The sequence below is a fragment of the Trachurus japonicus genome, chromosome 3 (genome assembly GCF_045865225.1).
Source record: "Trachurus japonicus isolate A0001 chromosome 3, Traja_1.0".
Taxonomy (NCBI): Eukaryota; Metazoa; Chordata; class Actinopteri; order Carangiformes; family Carangidae; genus Trachurus; species Trachurus japonicus.
In genome coordinates, this window is record NC_140909.1 from 30,163,744 (window position 1) to 30,181,716 (window position 17,973).

At 40.6% G+C, this 17,973-nt stretch overlaps 1 protein-coding gene across 4 annotated transcripts in view; it reads right to left on the minus strand.

The window, feature by feature from the left end:
• The window catches only part of LOC146990132 (SH3 and multiple ankyrin repeat domains protein 2-like), a 233,315-nt gene that overhangs the window by 135,052 nt on the left and 80,290 nt on the right, over positions 1 to 17,973 (minus strand). For all 4 annotated transcript variants that reach the window (XR_015035061.1, XR_015035060.1, XR_015035058.1 and 1 more), the window contains exon 3: positions 7,423 to 7,650. Coding sequence is in view for 1 of the 4 variants with exons in the window: in XM_085769271.1 (XP_085625397.1) it covers positions 7,423 to 7,650 (228 nt within the window). In the remaining 3 variants the exon portion in view is untranslated. The remainder of the gene's footprint in view (positions 1 to 7,422; positions 7,651 to 17,973) is intronic.

Genomic DNA, 17,973 nt, shown 5'->3' on the forward strand with positions numbered 1-17,973 from the left:
GAAAGCTTGGACCACAGAGGATGGAGCCGAGACTGTTTCCATTTCTGTGTCACCTCAGCATGAGCTGGAAACCTCACTCACTGCCTCCCTAGAGAGACATTCTGGTATTTTTCAAGCTACTGTAGGTCTCATGCTCACAACTGTGGATGTGGGCAATGCTGACTTTCACTACCACCTCTATGGAGTCTCACCGATCCAGCCAGTTGCCCCATACAGTCAGCATAGCAGAGGGTAGGACTCAGGGTCAGGGTCATAAAGACTGACATCACACAAAAATAGTCAATCATTTTTCCTTTCTAGGACATGCTCTCACTGCAGAAGCTGAGCTGGAGCTGGAGCTGGAGCTGGAGCTGGAGCTGCAGCGTAGGTGCATGCACGCACATGCACGCACACGCACATAAATGCATGTGCTGCTGTGCATTTTTGTGCGCTTGAATTATTCATCTGAGTTTGATTTCAAAGTGGACTGTGTGACACAATCATGTGATCAAGTGGCACAACTGAATGCTCAGTGATGAATGTGAAATCAGAGGCATTAGTGCATACATGTGAGAGAGCTTAGTGCACATGTGAACACACACACACACACACACATACCTTGTGTCGCTGGAGTTAGCAGCACCGAGCTAATTACATCAAAGGGTCATGAGTTCATCCGTGGGTCGACACCGTACCTTGTGGACCTAAACCCTCTGGATTACACTCAACTCACACGTTGCCCCTTCACTCTGCTCAGATTCAGGACGTTACGAAACAGTTTTGCAAAGTGACTACAAAGTGCTGTGAAACGGCTGCTAATAGCTGCATGTTAACTTCATGTAAGCCTCAGCGGGACGGAGTTTAATGAAGATGTGTTGAGTGAAGAAATAGAAATTTGAAATGAACAAAATGGGATAGAGGGTTGGAATGAAGGAGGGAACCCCAGGAGAGAGGAGGGGTGGGGCATTTGGTGGCTGCTACAGGAACAGCTCTGCCAAGCTACTGCCAATGCCAACTTCCTGCTTCGCTTCCGCTCCGCTCCGCTCCCTTCCTCCTCCTTCTTCTTATGTCCTTCTATTTTGTTCTGCCAGCACATGATGGGGAAATGCTCTTGCTCACTATACCTTCATGGACATCCAGTGTAAAGCTATCTGGAGCAGCTCTCAGTCCCCAGGGACACACACACACACACACACACACACACACATCAAACAAAGCACTACAGAACAAAGCTGCATGAGCGAAAGATGAAACTACTGTACCGACATAGGCGGCACCTCTGGCTGCTCATCCACGGGGAGTTACAGTTCGCACTGCTGGTCTTTGATGATAAACCTTTATATCCAAACTGTCTGTGTGAATGACACTAAAGCAATATCCATTATCAGCCACAGTGCATATATGGGCAACGGGGATGCAGTATGCAGTGTGGCTGTCTCTCTGCAGTTGTACACCATGCTGTGCTTTCTACTGTAAATGTAGCACACCTGGGGCTTCATTAAGAGCAACAGTGTGAACCTCATGAGTGCATGGGACTGCTATGTAAATAAAACATTAATCATTTCCACTGTTAAGATTAATAAAACATATAAAACATTCACATATCCATAAATAAACTTCCAGCTTGACACGTCGATAGCAAATAGAATAAAGTGGCAGAATGGATGTTAAATGTTTTTAGTTTTCCCGTTAATCTGGCCGAGGGATTATTTTTATTCCGGTCCCTTGTTAGTTCGGCAAGGCCGTCAAGCTCCAGCTCATGAAAATGTATGAAACAAGTGTGGCATCATTAAAATGCAAATACTTTATGTGTCCAGTGTTGCACCATCATATACATGAGCAACTGATGAGAAACAGGCAGCAGCTTCCAGTTGGCTGCACCACAATGGATGAGGAGGGAGAACGGAAACAAGTGTGTGGAGGTCAGCTGTTTCATATTCAGTGAAATCTCCAACAAGCATATTTCTTTATTAAAGTATTTCTCATTATCCACATAAACATTAATCAAAAGGCTGTAACATTAAAGGATTCACTTAAAGCAGCACAAACCAAAGAGAATAATTTTCTAACTTGCAGCTCTGCAAAAAACGTTTCGCTTTTAGCTCAAAGTTTAGTTTTAAGAATATTTACTGTTTGGTTGAGACTTATCAGTCCAGGAACAGCAGCTCACAGCCAACTTCCTACGCTAACAGCTAACAGCTAACAGCTAACAGTTAGCAAATTCAACTGCAGAAAGGGTGAAGCATTTAGCAGCTAATGAGAGTTATTCATGTGTGGCAGACAAAACCAGAGCAGCTCCATTTTTTTATTCTCTGGTTTAACATGTCATCAACCCAGAGCAAGATCATACTGTACCAGTCAACAATCTGTTTTCCCTCCAAAAACACTTCAGGCAAGGCAAGGCAAGGCAAGGCAATTTTATTTGTATAGCCCGTTTTTACAAACAGTTTGTCTCAAAGGGCTTTACATGGCATCGTAACAACATCCTCTGTCCTTAGACCCTCACATCGACTGAGGAAAAACTCCATGGAAAACCCTTTTAACAGGGAAAAATCGGAGAAACCTCAGGGTGAGCAACAGAGGAGGGATCCCTCCTTGATAATGAATGAATGAATTTATTTATTTTGGTATATATATACAGTAACCGAAAGTGTGTAGCATGAAGCCAAAGCTTATATACCCCTACCCCTTTTACCTTAAAAAATTAAAATAAAATAAAAAATATATATATATACGCATTAATACAATAGAATCAGATCACAGACATTTGAAATTAATCAGTACACTTAAATTTCTGATCACAACAAAATAAAGAATTGTACACAGCGCATAACCCAAAATAGTACAAAATCATTGAACTTAATTTTCCATACTGTAACGAGAAATTATGTTGTTCTTATAAAGTTTTTTAAAGCTGACTAGAGTACAGCATAATTTAATATTTTCAGGACAATTATTCCAGATGTTAACCCCTCTAACAGAAAGACAGTGATTTTTTACAGTAGTTCGAGTCTTTGGTTTCTCAAATAATAGTGGTCTTCTCAGGTTATAACTGGAATCCTTCATTTTAAACAGATTCTGAATATCTTGAGGAAGAAGTTTATTTTTTGCTTTGTACATGGTTTGTATTGTAATGTAATCAACTAAGTCCCTGAATTTCAAAATGTTCAGGCGACTAAATAGTGAGTTGGTTGGCTCACGGAAAGGTTTATTACTGATGATTCTTATAGCCTTTTTTTGCAATAAAAAAATAGAATTTGTATTTGTTCTGTATGTGTTTCCCCAGACCTCAATGCAATATGTCATATAAGGGGCAATTAATGAATAATATAATGTGACTAGTGATTGTTGAGAGAGGAAAGCTTGGGCTTTATAAAGAATTGCAATGGATTTTGACATTTTGGATTTGACATAATGTATGAGTGATTTCCAATTTAATTTATCATCAACGATAGCGCCAAGAAATTTGGTTTCAGGTACAAATTCAATTTCTGCATCATTTATTGTTAAGTTTCTGCTTGAATTCCTGGGCTTTTTTCCAAATATGATACACTTAGTTTTACCGAGATGGAGTGATAATTTATTTAAGTCAAACCATTCTTTGAATTTCTGTAGCTCCTTCTCTACCATATCCAGAAGCTGCCCCAAATGATCCCCACTACAGAACACAGTTGTGTCATCAGCAAATAAAATACATTTCAGGGATTTAGAAACCAAACATATGTCGTTAATATATAAAAGAAACAGCAATGGACCCAGGACTGAACCCTGAACCCTGAGGCAATAACTAGTTTTATCTCAGTTTAGGTCTTAAATTCATGGTTTCCAATATAAACTTCTGGGTTTGGAAAGTGTTGTCTGCAGTGGTGAAACCTAAACCAAGGAGAAATGTTCTGAGATCTTGCAAGACTTTGTTTCTGAGTCAGTAGAAGGTCACGAAAAAGTTCAATTTCTCCAAGTCTGTGGCTCCTAAAAAAACATGTCATGTTGATTTCAAACTGTTTAGAGGATCTGTCGCCTCCTGAAAATTGGCTGCCTTATTTCAGTGTCTACGGAGCAAAAGTATCTGTGATAACCTGTGATCCCCTTCACTTCTCACATTGGTGGGGTGTGGACAAACACTTCCCACGGGTGGAGACACCATGTGACACAAGTAATAAGAAATGAACAGACTTGTTTCTCTACTGCCTGTTGTGTCTTAATTAAATTTGCTTTGTAAAGAGACGAAACAAGACCTTAATGAGCTGTAGATGTGTTGGTAGCTTCTCCAGTATTTATTCTAAAGCTAAATCCACTTTTTTTTACTTATACATGCATGAGACTCTAAATACTACAATCTGTGAGGAAACCAAACAGAAATCTTTTTTAGTTGCACCTTTTTTGTGGAGATATGGGTTCTGGGACTAAGAATAAAATTAATTATGCATCATTTACTTTCTGCTACTCACCTACCTTCCACTCATTTACATATTAATGGAAAACAGGGGGACAATTAGAACAAGCTCCTCCATTCATTTACTTTCCCCTCTGGGCTTCCACAGTTTATTATCTTGTCGTCTGCTATAAACTGTCCCAAAGTATTCCACCACACAGTCAGATTCAGTTTTCTGAAGGCCACAGCTGATCCTCACACATTTCACTGATCAATAGTGAGGCTCCATCTTGTGTTATTGAACCGTGGTGCGCCCACACGACTGACTGTCCCTGCTGTTATGTGAAAACTGCTGCTGTGTCCACCTCACAGTTATTTACACTCATTTCCCTGAAAGCAGTCACATTAATACCACCCACCCCCTCAAAACTCACCATAACCCACACACAGGTCTGTATATCTGTCAGCCGCCCACTCATCACTCACACCACCACGTGACTGGAGAAAAGACACCACGTGGATCCTGTTGGTCAGAGCTCCTTTTCATTTTAAAGGCTTACCGTCAAAGCGGAGATGACTGACAGGTCACTGCTGTAACGAGCCTATTAGCCTCACGCAGGTAATTAATATGCATGCCTCCTCTGAAAGCTTTGCTTAAAAGGTAAATCTTGCATCATTATTTATAGATGAATGGATTTTTACATCCCTTCACTCAGTGGTTACAGCACAATCTCAAACAAAACCTTGGTTCTGCCCATGATATCTGAATACTTTTAAATTAAAATGAGATTGAAATTGATGGTAATCTACGCACGAGGGTCTTTGTACTTCATCATTAGTTAAATCTCTTTGCATCTTTCCCACATCTCTTCTCCTGTGAGTTTTAAAATCTCATCCAAAAAGCCTCAGTGCTGTTTATCTCACCAAGTGTTTTCTTTTATCTGCAGCCTGGGTAAAGACGTTTCTTTGGAAGAGCAGTTAAAAATAATCACTTCTCCGAGGCGACGGTGAACTCGTGGGCTGAGTGAGCAGAGTGTTGCAGCACATGTGGGTCAGTGCGAGGCCCTTTAACATCTGTTACAGAGATGCAGCTGTTTGTTGACAATCACACTGCAGAGCATGATACATCTGGATGAGAGGTCACAGGGGGGACAGCGGAGTGAGGCCTGTCCAGCCAGCCTGCCTGTTGCTTGGTCCTTTACAGGTTATGTCATTGTTGTTTGGGTTCTTTTGCCATCATTCTTGTGTGCTACTGCTTTAATGTCAAACCTTTTGTAAACACTTATTTTTAAAGGTATGATATAAATAAAGAAAAACACAACTAAACGAGACAGGAAAAGATATAAGATTAAATATTCATTGATCCCGGACTGGGAAATTTTTTTTAGTGTTGAAGTACTCGGGTGTTTGTTATTGATGTCATTATTCGTATATACTAGTTGTGGAATGGTAGGCTACATTTCACGACATGTATACCAGGGCATGTATTGTTTTTGGCTACAAAAGAACAACTCAGTTAGAGTTACTGTGAAACATAACAGCTGTGACCAGGAAAAGTGATGTCTGGGAATATTACAGTAAGACAAAAGATAACATGCAGTTCACAATATGTGATGTTAAACTGGCGGATCATAGAAATACAAAGACAAACAGTAGGCTTGGTAGAAAAGACAGATGGCTGAACACTGATGTCTTTATGGTAAAAATATATTTACATGAAAGGAGAAATTGAGTAATGGAGTATTGGTTGTTGGAGTACTTGATATTGAAATGACCTATCGCTAATCACGACAGAGGTGTTTTTAAAACTATAGAACCAAGCTGGGACACACTTGCATGGATGTTTTATAATCATATTTCTTAATCCATGTGCACTTGTTGCTCAGTGTTTTTGACTTGAAAAGCTTCAAAGTATTAAATAATGTTTTTGCGTGTGCCAGCTGTCGCCACCACTTTGTAGTGTCCCTGTGTTGTGTTGTGTTGTGTTGTGTTGTGTTGTGTTGTGTTGTGTTGTGTTGTGTTGTGTTGTGTTGTGTTGTGTTGTGTTGTGTTGTGTTGTGTTGTGTTGTGTTGTGTTGTGTTGTGTTGTGAGAATTTGCAGTGTGTATTGTCAGATCGATGAAGGTGTATATCTTTGCAGGTGTTTTCTGAAGCAAGCAGAGTGTTGATCTCTCTCTGGGCCACGGCACCGAACAACACAGTGTTCTGCTTGAGTTAACACAAAGAAGTGTCAAATACACCTTCACTAATTCTCAGAGGATAATCAATAGGCAGAAGTCAACCAGTTCATATCATATCAACTCAGGGCTGTTGCTAGGAATTCTGGGCCCCCTTAAAGAATACTAAAGTGGGCCCCTCCCCCTAACTTTTCCTTTTTTTTTCTTAGACTACGTATGTATTATCGTTTTTTATTTAGTCTTCTTTGTTTTGATGCTAATGCAGCATTACACTGCAAAAACTCAAGTATCTTAGCAAGAATATTTGTCTTATTTCTAGTCAAAAATGTAATTTCTAGTCAAAACAAATCTCATTATACTTAAAATAAGACACATCATATTAAAAGTAGCTTGTTTTTAGACACTTTTTACTTCTTTCAAGCAGATTTTCACTTGGAATAAGTAGAAAAAATCTGATAGTGGAGCAAGTTTTTCTTCCTTATTACAAGCACAAAAAACCTACTTTCACTGGCAGATTTTTCTATTTATTGTGAATTTAAGTGAAAATTATCTAAAAACAAGTTAATTTTTAGGTAATAAGTCTTATTTTAAGTGGAAAGAGATTAGTTTTGACTAGAAATTAGACATTTGGACAAGAAATAAGACGAATATTCTTGGAAAGATGTTGAGTTTTTACAGTGTACTATGAGTATTAGTCAGGGTCTTACGCAGAATAAATCAGTCATACAAAGATTAGACTACAGGGGTTTTTTATGGGCCCCACTGGGCGCTGGGCCCCTAGAGTTATCATCACCTTTCTCCCCTATACAACGGCCCTGTATCCACTTCATATCTCACACTCACTCCCACACACTCACATGCTGACACACTGAAACCCCCCCATCAGATCCTCACCGTCTGCTGCAGGTCTGGGATGAGAACGCGGATGACCATCGAGTTGGTGTGAATGTCGTCCATGCGGTGCTGCGACGGCTCGGCGGTGGCCCTTATGGTCTCGTAAATGGTTTCCTCACGGGAGCTGTCAGAGGCACAGTCGTCGGAGTAGTCTGAAAAGCTCTGGGCCATCTCATCCTCACTGGAGGTGGGGCTCCGGGGCATAGTCAGCAGGCCCGCTGGATTCAGCTGGGACAGACAAGGAGGGAGAGAAAAGGTCAGACTCTCGCAAAACTCCAACAGTTCATTACAGAGAAGAAGCATTCAAATTTAAGAATTCCCTTTGCTCCCATTAGAAACCCTTTTGTCGCTTCAGAGAGCAACCCAAGATGCTGCTTGTTAGTTTGTTGGTTTATCCTCCTCCACCCTGCAGCGTGCGCTTCAGGAAACTCCCAGAGGAGCGAGTGGCACCGAGTAGCAGGTTCTGCTTCATTACAGTTAAACTGTCTGTGAGCACAACAACTTCTGCAGGAGGGAAACTGCACCTGCAGGCAGCTGCGCTGCACAACCACAGGACCCACTGTTCCCAATCAGGTGAGACGTCAGTGTGATTTATGGATGAGCAAATGAAGCATCCCTCACCAACGTCTCATTGGTCACGGCTCAACCTGGATGGAATTAAAATGTTTGGGGTTTTTTTTAAACCTGAAAATCTGATTAATTCTTTCTTTAAATTCAAATGGTTTCCTCATGAGAGACATGCAGGAACCTGTTAATTACATATCCAGTGGTGGTGTCCCTGCAGATATTTGACCTAAACACAGTGACATAGAAGAATGGACATACAAAGCTTCAACTACTTTACATATTTTGAAGTGAAATGCAGAATCACGCAGAGAAGCAAGTTGTCTAAGGTCTGAAGCAAAAGAGCAAAGCAAGAACCCACTGAACCATAGTGATTCAGAGATGGATAAGGACCGCCCACTGTAGGATCAGGAAGAGGAAGAGGAATCAATAAGTTCCATCCATTACAATGTTTGAATTGATATTGTCTGGAGCTACTTTAGTCTCTATAAACCACAAGTTTGATATAAAGTGAACAGAATAAATAAATGACATTTAAACACTCGATAAAAGACATAACATTCTCAACTCACCGTGTATCAAAACACAGCTAAACTAATTAATGTAGAGACACAGGTTTAGAGCTCAAACTATCAAAGCTGATGAATTGATTAGTTTATCAATCAGCTGGACTGTTGATCTGCTGAGGTGGAGCCAATCCCAGCTAACATAGGGCGAGGATGGCTCACACCCGGGACAGGTCATGGACAACAAATAGACATAAACAATTAACACACAGAGGTAAATTAAGAGCCAATCAACACATACTAAACCAGAGAACCAGAGGTCTAATCCCAGAACCATTATTACTTACTAACCCTTTTTTATACAGTTTATGTTACTAACTAGCATCAACAGAGCTGTTGGAAGTTTTCTTCCAAGCAGAAAAGCCAAACTTCACAAAGTCACCAGGGCCTGGATTATTTTACCATGACTGAGTTATTCAAGAGAATCAGAGTCGCGTGACTTCACCACAGAAATAATTGTCAGCTGCAGTTCTGCATATGTTGAGCATCTCTGTTTTTTTAAAAAAATAAAATTTAAAATACGTAAAACACCATTACAAACTGAGAGCAGCCATGCTATCACAAGTGACATAACAAATCAGTGTGCATGAAGCAAGACCACACAAGTCCACCTTGATCAGTCCTCGGAATATCTGAGTCCAGCTGGACATGTGACCAGTATTGTCGACACGTTTGGTCTAGTTACAGGACAAACACCATCGTACTTTTTCATCAACAGTGAGAGGAGCTGATCTGCCCATCACTTTCCAGCAGGAGAACACTGAAGTGCTTGTTTTGATAAAGGTGAAACTCTGCAATCAGAAAACCAATGGAGACCAGACAAGGCTGAAACAATCCAGGCTGAGCTGTGTGTTTTGTGTGTGTGTCCATTAGCTGAGGCGCTTGTCACGGCACTGTCCAGAAAATGGACAGCAGCACTGATGAAAATGTTTTCAGATGACAACAGATAAAGGTGTGTGTTTCCATCAGCGTTCAGTGAGATGTGCAGTAGGTGGATTTTCTCCTCTGCTGCTTCTCCTGATGACAACATCGACTCCGCAGTGTAACAAAGAAGCAGTGAACAAAAAGTGAGCATAGATAGAAACTCAACATGTGACTTGCTTTAATGAGGAATTCAGAAAATTGCTAGTTTTCACACCACTTTGAAAAGCCACTTCTTTTCGCACATTTCCATTTGACTTCCCGCTGCAATAGTCATGATGTAAAATTAACCATTTTCTTTCATTTTCATGCTTCTTCAGTCATCATGTGGTCGATTATACTGTAAACACACTTGTGGTCTGGAGTGTGTGTATGTGTGCATACATGCACCTACAGCATAAACACATTTAATTAGCTCATTTACCACAAAACAAATAGCAATAACTGAGAAGGCATTCATTTGACCTAATGGCTTGTAGCAACCAATAGCTGCACTTGCTGTTGACAGTTTCTACATAATGCAAACAGGCTCGTTGTTTCCACTGGGAATAGTGAGGTCGGGTCTCCCTCACTTTTAAAGAGAAAGGAAGGAAAAAAGGTGAATTTGTTCCGTGTGCCACTTTGTGAGGTTTGTGTTCAAGCTTGAAACACACTGCTTAGTAAGATATACTGTAGCTGTGGGACAGGAAATTGAATTATTTGTTAGCTAAGGAACCACTGACTTCATATCATCGTCCGAACCAACATCCGTCATCCGTCATAACATATGTCAACATGATCATCACACACACACCAACACAAACACATACTGACTTACAAGCTGTGGTGTGATTGTCAGAGGAAATACATTAATGAGACACATCTCTCACGCTCGCACCCTGGGGAGGGGGGAGGGGGGTGGGGGGTTAACTTCCACTGCCCGGCCTCCATCATGAATCCTAATGCTGCATTTCACCGTTAACAAAAAAGCCAATCAAAAACAAATAATCCCCTCTTGTCACATGAAGTGATAATTATCAGCTGATTAGCATGCTAATTCATTCATTGCCAATTCACTCCCAACAACAACATAACTGAACAGACATGCCTGAGGACTTGTTGTTGCATGGGAAACCATAAATACTGATCATTTACGTCTTAGTAAAAGCTTAATTGTGTTTGAATGAAGAATTTGAAATAAGAGGATTATGTGTAGTGATATTTGCAGTGTGAGCTGCGAGGTGTTTTTCATTGGAGGGAATTAAAAGAGATATAATCATTATTTATAAGATGTGATCAAGTTTTAGAAATATTAAAGATTTCTGGCAAAAAGCTGCCCATGCGGTGAAAGATCTGATGCAACCACGTGGCTCGGTCAGACTTTGGTTCAGCTGCTGACTGACTAACTGACAGTTTTCAGGAGATTGCACCAGTCCAGATGAGCCTCATTAACCTGATTTTGCAGCAGCACACGGTGACATCTATCGGTTTTTCTAATGTGTGACACCATTGAGTCAGGAAAACCTCTCACTGGCTCTCGGTGCCTTCACTGTCTCAGGCTACTGTCTGAAAGTAAATGTGTGAAGGTCTGACACTCTGTGCCAGACAGAGAGAGAGAGGGGCTGCTTCTTTTCTTTCTTTTTTTGCCACCTCTACTTTAATGCACACACTCACACTCACACTCACACTCACACTCACACTCACACTCACAAAGGTATGTCCATTGTATTCAGGCCATTTCGAGTCATCCCTGGACTCATTTTCCCTCCACACCAGTCCTTCACTTCATTCAGTGCGTAATTGAAAAGATGAAAAGACTTTCTGAGTCTTGAGGTACCTAAGAGAGTATGCAGAGTTCATTAATGAACACTGCAATTTGCTTTGATTTGCATGAGTTGAGCATGTGCGTCAGTGTATGGGAGAGAGTGAGGGAGAGAAAGACGAAGAGAGAGAGAGAGAGAGAGAGAGAGAGAGAGAGAGAGAGAGAGAGAGAGAGAGAGAAATGGTAAAGTATTCAGTGTAAACGTCTGTGACGGGAGTGGGTTCAGGCTACAGTGAACACCTGTAGGACTGACACAGTGAATTAGTGCTGGGAGCCATTAAAAGACAATAAAGACACTCAGTGTTTTATATAAAGTTGCATTAAAGTCTTGGTCAGTACAGTCTTTTAATGGCTCTTTAAACAGTCAAGTGAGGGTTTGCATGTGTTGCATTCAAAGCAGTCACTGCTTCACTTCATGTGTTCTGATGCTAAACCTTTTAGGTGATGTCTACGACATGAACATTTTTGACTGAGAGTTACTGGTTCAGTACAGAGTGAACACATACTGCTGTGACGTTAGACAACAGAACCCCACAGTAACACATTATAACGATACCCAAGCCAAGATGCAGTGTTATTGCGATAAGTGCTCCATTATTCCTGTTACAAAGAACATTCCATTTATATTCTCAAATTATAGCCTATAACAAAGGATCAATACTTGGTGGCCATGATATAATATTGCCACAGAAAATATTGCAATACAATGCTGTATCCATCCCCAGCCAACTCCAGCCTAAATATCATCGCCTGGGGTTATTGCCAATAAACAGCTGCTTAGAGTTTTATTTGTCACATACACTGTAACGAGCGCCTGACTGAGCAAAAACACAGATTTTTTTTTTTTTTTTTTTTTGAATGATGGAAAGAAATATTACAGTATAGTTGAATATCAACTTAAACCTAGGTCAGGCAATCCATACATTTTATAATATAGATTTAAAACAATTGAAATGTGGCAATGCTGGAGTTTGTAACTCCACTAAATCTAAAATCTGTACACTTAAATCCTTACCATTGCTAACTCCACTGTTGAGGTGTAGACGGCTACAGACAATGTGCTATTTCCATAGGGTTTCCATGGTTACCACTATTTGGACATGCACACCTATTGCGTAACCTGTCCACTGCCCCACTGTCATTTTGAAATATTTTCATACAGATAAAACCCATTTAGTTTGTGTAAGTGTGTCAGCGGGAACGACCACATCCATCAAATAAAAACTCTTATTCGTAAAATATTAGTTATTAATGTATTTATAACCTGAGTGTGTCTGTTCCCTGCAGCAGCAGCAGAGCGGAGTTAGTTCACAGAGTAGGAGAGTGTTTTCACGTGACACAACAAAGACAATGGCGGATGAATTGGTGGCCGGAGGGAACCTGATAAGACGAATGAGACGATCTGCAAACTTTGATCTGATGGTGGCGGCAGCATCTGCTGAAAACATTCTAATCTACAGATATTGAACTGACACGTATTTTCCTGTAAAATGTCTGCGGTGATTGATAACATGTCATCAGGTTATCACCCGGAGGGAGTATTACCACACCATGAAGCCCCTGCTCCACAGTACACGCTGTCAGAGGTTGCATTGGTTCACATGACAGGGAGAAGCTTTACCTGTGAGGTCACAACACAGGCAGCTTTAAATGACAATTCCAGGCAGATTCAACTCGGGGCTGTATTTTCCTAACATTTTAGGTCTAAAAGAAGGAATCTGAAGATTTTCAGTTTAATCGCTCCTGTTTTGCGGTAGTTGTGTCTGTCCCCGCATCGCCACGGCAGCAATGAATGGGAGCAGACACAAGTTCCGCTGCTTAGGCTGTTTACATCCCTCAAAGCCGTATTTTTTTTCCACAGACAGCGTCAGATGGTGACTCAAACATGCACCGAGAAGTTTATTTACTTCTAGCAAGCCATGTTTGTAAAACTAGATCTAATTCAAAGTCTCCCGGAGTCTCGTGCGAGACCCAAGTTGCTGTGCGCGGTGTGTTAAGGTGCAGTGGGAGCTACCGTTTGTGTCATAAACACAGGAATATCAACTCTTGACTTGCTTGAAGTAAATAAACTTCTGGGTGCATGTTTGAGTTGCCATCTGACGCTGTCTGTGGAAAAAAATTGCAGCGTTGAGGGATGTAAACAGCCTAAGCAGCGGAACTTGCATCCGCTCCCATTCATTGCTGCCGTGGCGATGCAGGGACAGACACAACTACCGCAAAACAGGAGCGATTAAACTGAAAATCTTCAGATTCCTTCTTTTAGACCTAAAATGTTAGGAAAATACAGGCCCGAGTTGAATCTGCCTGGAATTGTCCTTTAAGTTTCAGGCTTCCTGGTCAAAAGCAGCAACATGGGTATGATCCCCCACTGGCTTCCTGCATACACGGCCCGCCATGTTTGCTGGGACTCTAATTATTTCTTACTGGTTGATTTATCTCAGAGACAGAAAACTTTGTTTATTTCAAAAAACACACAAGAAAACGTGGAGGAGGGACATGATTTCTGATTATGTTTCAAACTAAGGTTGACATTAGATGCTAATTAAAGTTACTGTTAGAGAAGAGTCTGGTTTCTATCTACTGTATGTAACCTGAGGAAAGGAGACTCATTAGCTATAAAGTGAACCACTAACAAAAAGAAAAAAGAAAAGAAAGAAAAACTGTCTTGTTTTGTTGGTTTTCATGAGGATGAAGTAGAAGATTAGATCTGCTTTAGTCGAAGAATAGAAAGAAAATTCATTCAAATCAGACATTTAGGAGATGGCCATTACCATTCTGAGGAGAGGAAAACAAAAAACACAAAAGAGCTGTGTATGTGTGTGTGTCATCGATTCAGAGATGTTTCCAAATTCAAAGACCTTTTGGCTCCAAACTAATTTGAGTCAGGCAGCTGTCCATCATCACAGCAGAACCACCTCAGAGCTCTTTATCCTAATGAAGGAGCCTTCACTCAATTACTGTAACAAGACCAACAACAGCCTCTGTTGTGTTAGCGAAGGCAGCATCCAACCAGTGATCCCTGAGTTACACATGGTAAATGAGCCGGCAGGTAAAGGTTACCTGTGACACTGATACAGGAACTGTGGGGACAGTGTGTCTCTGGAAGTCGTGAAAACGGAGCTGCTGAAAAGTCATTAACTCTCTCTCATGATTTGCTCGGCTCTTTCATCAGTCTGTTTCACACACTTTTTTTTGCTCGACCTGTGAACGGCACGGTGGCTGGTGGTCGCACACGACAGACAATGAGACTCAAACACATTTTTTTGCCTTGATCCATCAATGCTCATAAGAAAGGGTTTTTTCAGAGAGTCTCACTTCCTACTGACTGTAGCTTTATTAATAACTGATTCTTAACTTACAGTAAGAGCTACAGCTGGGAACAGACTGATCACTGAGACCACACACCCTACACATTTGAAACCACAGCTTTCCACAATCACTTACATTCGTCACGTGTGTCATGGTTATAATAACATGCAATATCACCAATATCATGATTTGTTTTGAGCTAAGCACCTTCTCAACACTGACAATCTTTGTTGCCATGGTTAAAATTACACACAAACAAGAAAAAAATAATAACAGAAGCAACACAAACTGCTAGTTTCACTCCTGACATTGACTTTGTCTCTTCATACGTAGTATAGTAAGTCGCTTTGCACTTTGCTCCTGTCATGACCACTTCACCTTCACCTCGCAACAAGATCTGACTTGATGACAGGAAGTGTTTTCAGTAACATCACAGTTTTCCCTGCTCCTGCTCAGTTATTGTAAGTATCACATAGATTAGAACATATAGACACACACTATAGATACTATATGCAAGGGACAGCGTAAAGTATAACAATTAGGCCTGCACGAAATCAGGAAAATGTCTGATATGCGATGACACTGTTCAGCATTGTGATGACGATATGACTTGCAATAAATAATCAAATATTCAGGTACAGTAACCATACAGTTCCTGTGTCTTTCTGAGAACGACCTCAACATGCTGTAGTACATACGCACAGTGTTGGGCAGTAGCGTCGTTACAAGTAGCGGCATTAGTAACTTAACTACATTTCTCAGTAGCGTGGTCGTAGCGTCGCTGTTTTCTACATCAAATAGCTTTTCAGTAGTTAAGCTATTTTATTGATCAGTAGCGCGGTAGCGTCCACAGAAGCTACATTTCCCCAGGCATTTCTAGACCTTAAATGCACCGCTTCCATGTGATGTCATGTACGTATCTGTTGATGCCCGTCTGCTGCAGCGGCGCGGCACGCAGCAGGTGACAGAGGAGGAGGGATAGTTAAGTTCGTGAATCAGAGCCGTAGCTGGACTATGAGCTAGACAACTTTATCGCTGCACAGCGACCGCGCGCACCGTTGCACGTCGCTCCAAGAGCCCAGTGCGTCCTGTCTGCAGCGGAGACACGGCCACTGAGAGGCTGAGTGAGGGGACCGTTCCTGTAGGAACGCGCCTTTTAATGAATCAAACCAAACACCCTGAACAGCATGCTGAGTAGGCTACGAGAGGGAGAGACGGCTGCAGCAGTTAAAACGAAAGCTCCTCGTCCCAGCATGTCGCCCACTCCGTCCGCGGCCGACAGCTTTTAAAACAGTGTTTCCCAACCTTGGGGTCGGGACCCCACGTGGGGTCGCTTGAAATTCAAATGAGGTCGCCTGTAATGTCTAGTAGCCTAATTGATGAATTAAAAAAAAATCTGACCAAGAAAGGTTAGGAACCACTGTTTTAAAAGACACTTGGGTTTTTTTGGAATGTACTTGCATAGATCTTTCACTCACAATGGGACGATATAGGCCTAAATGAATGATGCCTTGTGCTTTTTTGATGAGCAACGGCAACTGGCATATTCAAAAACTGTCAGAATAGTCAATAATTCTTTGAAAATTAAGTCTAAAAAAATATTTAATTTATCCAGTAGGCCCTATTAAAAAAAATAAAAAAACAACAACTTTAAAACCACTTTCGGTATTCGGTATTATTCGGTTATTCGGCCAAGCGTTTTGATTTTATTCGGTATTCGGCTTCGGCCAAAAAAATGCCATTCGGTGCACCCCTACTTGGAATTAAGTTGGTTTGATGTAAAAAAAAAAAAAAAAAAAAAAAAAAAATAGCTTTGATGTAGCTAAGCTACTTTTGTCATTTTATTGTAGCGTAGCTTGCTACATTTCTCTGGTGGGTAGCTTTAGTGTAGTGAAGCTTCATTTCATGTAGAGTAACTTGTAGCTTAGCTCACTACATTTTCCAAGTAGCTTGCCCAACACTGCATACGCACACGCTGTATGTACACACATTTTTCCGAAGCAGTAGCCTAATGAAAAAGCCAGGTAACAATTGTCAGAGCCGATCAAAGTAGTATCCCTAGCAATGGTTTGTTTTACAGAAATAACAGACCTTAGAATTCAGTGATTGACCAATCAGAACAAAGTATTTATAGTCCAGTAATTTTAGGCCAAAAAAGGGGTCAACGTTAAACAAATTGCAACAGAAGCAAACTCAACTGATTTTGTATCCTCAACATGTCCTGAGTGAGGGAAAAAAAGCCCCGAAGAATCCCATTAGGGGAAAGTTTAGAAAAACACCCAAACATATCCCATTTATACGCATATAAAAAAAAATTTTCACGTGTATAGGGTAAAATTTTTAACCTTTAGATATCTCCATGAAAATTACTGAGTTGATTACTGACATTAAGACAAACAAAAAATGTATTACAAGTTTTTTGAAATTCTTTGTTAACATGAGCAAATTTGCATAAATGTGTATAAATTTGCATAAATTCCACCGTTTTGACGGCACATGTATATATGAAGTTGCTGTGGTGGTACCGGCATGAAAACTGGAATGAGTTGACTCCATCGGTCAACCGACAAGTTGACCACTTTAAATTTCAAGATGAATGCAATTTTTCAAGACAGCCACATCCTTAGTAGAGCAGGTATGACATGAGCCAACAGTGCATAATCCAATTACGTATGGCTAATTTGCATACATACAACACCTGATCTAAACATTGAGTAGAGCAGGTGAAAATGTCTTGTTCAATCTTATTAACATATAATATGTTTACAAGATTGAACAAGACATTTTTTAACTGTAATATGATATTACAGTTAAAAAAGGAATGGAACCAAAGGCTACCCATGAGCATTAATAGAGACGGAGCATGTATATACCTGCTCTACTAAGGATGTGGCTGTCTTGAAAAATTGCAGTCATCTTGAAATTTAAAGTGGTCAACTTGTCGGTTGACCGATGGAGTCAACTCATTCCAATTTTCATGCCGGTACCACCACAGCAACTTTATATATACATGTGCCGTCAAAACGGTGGAATTTATGCAAATTTATACACATTTATGCAAATTTGCTCATGTTAACAAAGAATTTCAAAAAACTTGTAATACATTTTTTGTTTGTCTTAATGTAAGTAATCAACTCAGTAATTTTCATGGAGATATCTAAAGGTTAAAAATTTTACCCTATACACGTGAACATTTTTTTTTATATGCGTATAAATGGGATATGTTTGGGTGTTTTTCTAAACTTTCCCCTGATGGGATTCTTCGGGGCTTTTTTTCCCTCACTCAGGACATGTTGAGGATACAAAATCAGTTGAGTTTGCTTCTGTTGCAATTTGTTTAACCTTTTCTCATAAAATGACTGGACTATTAATAGAGCCGTGGAATAACAG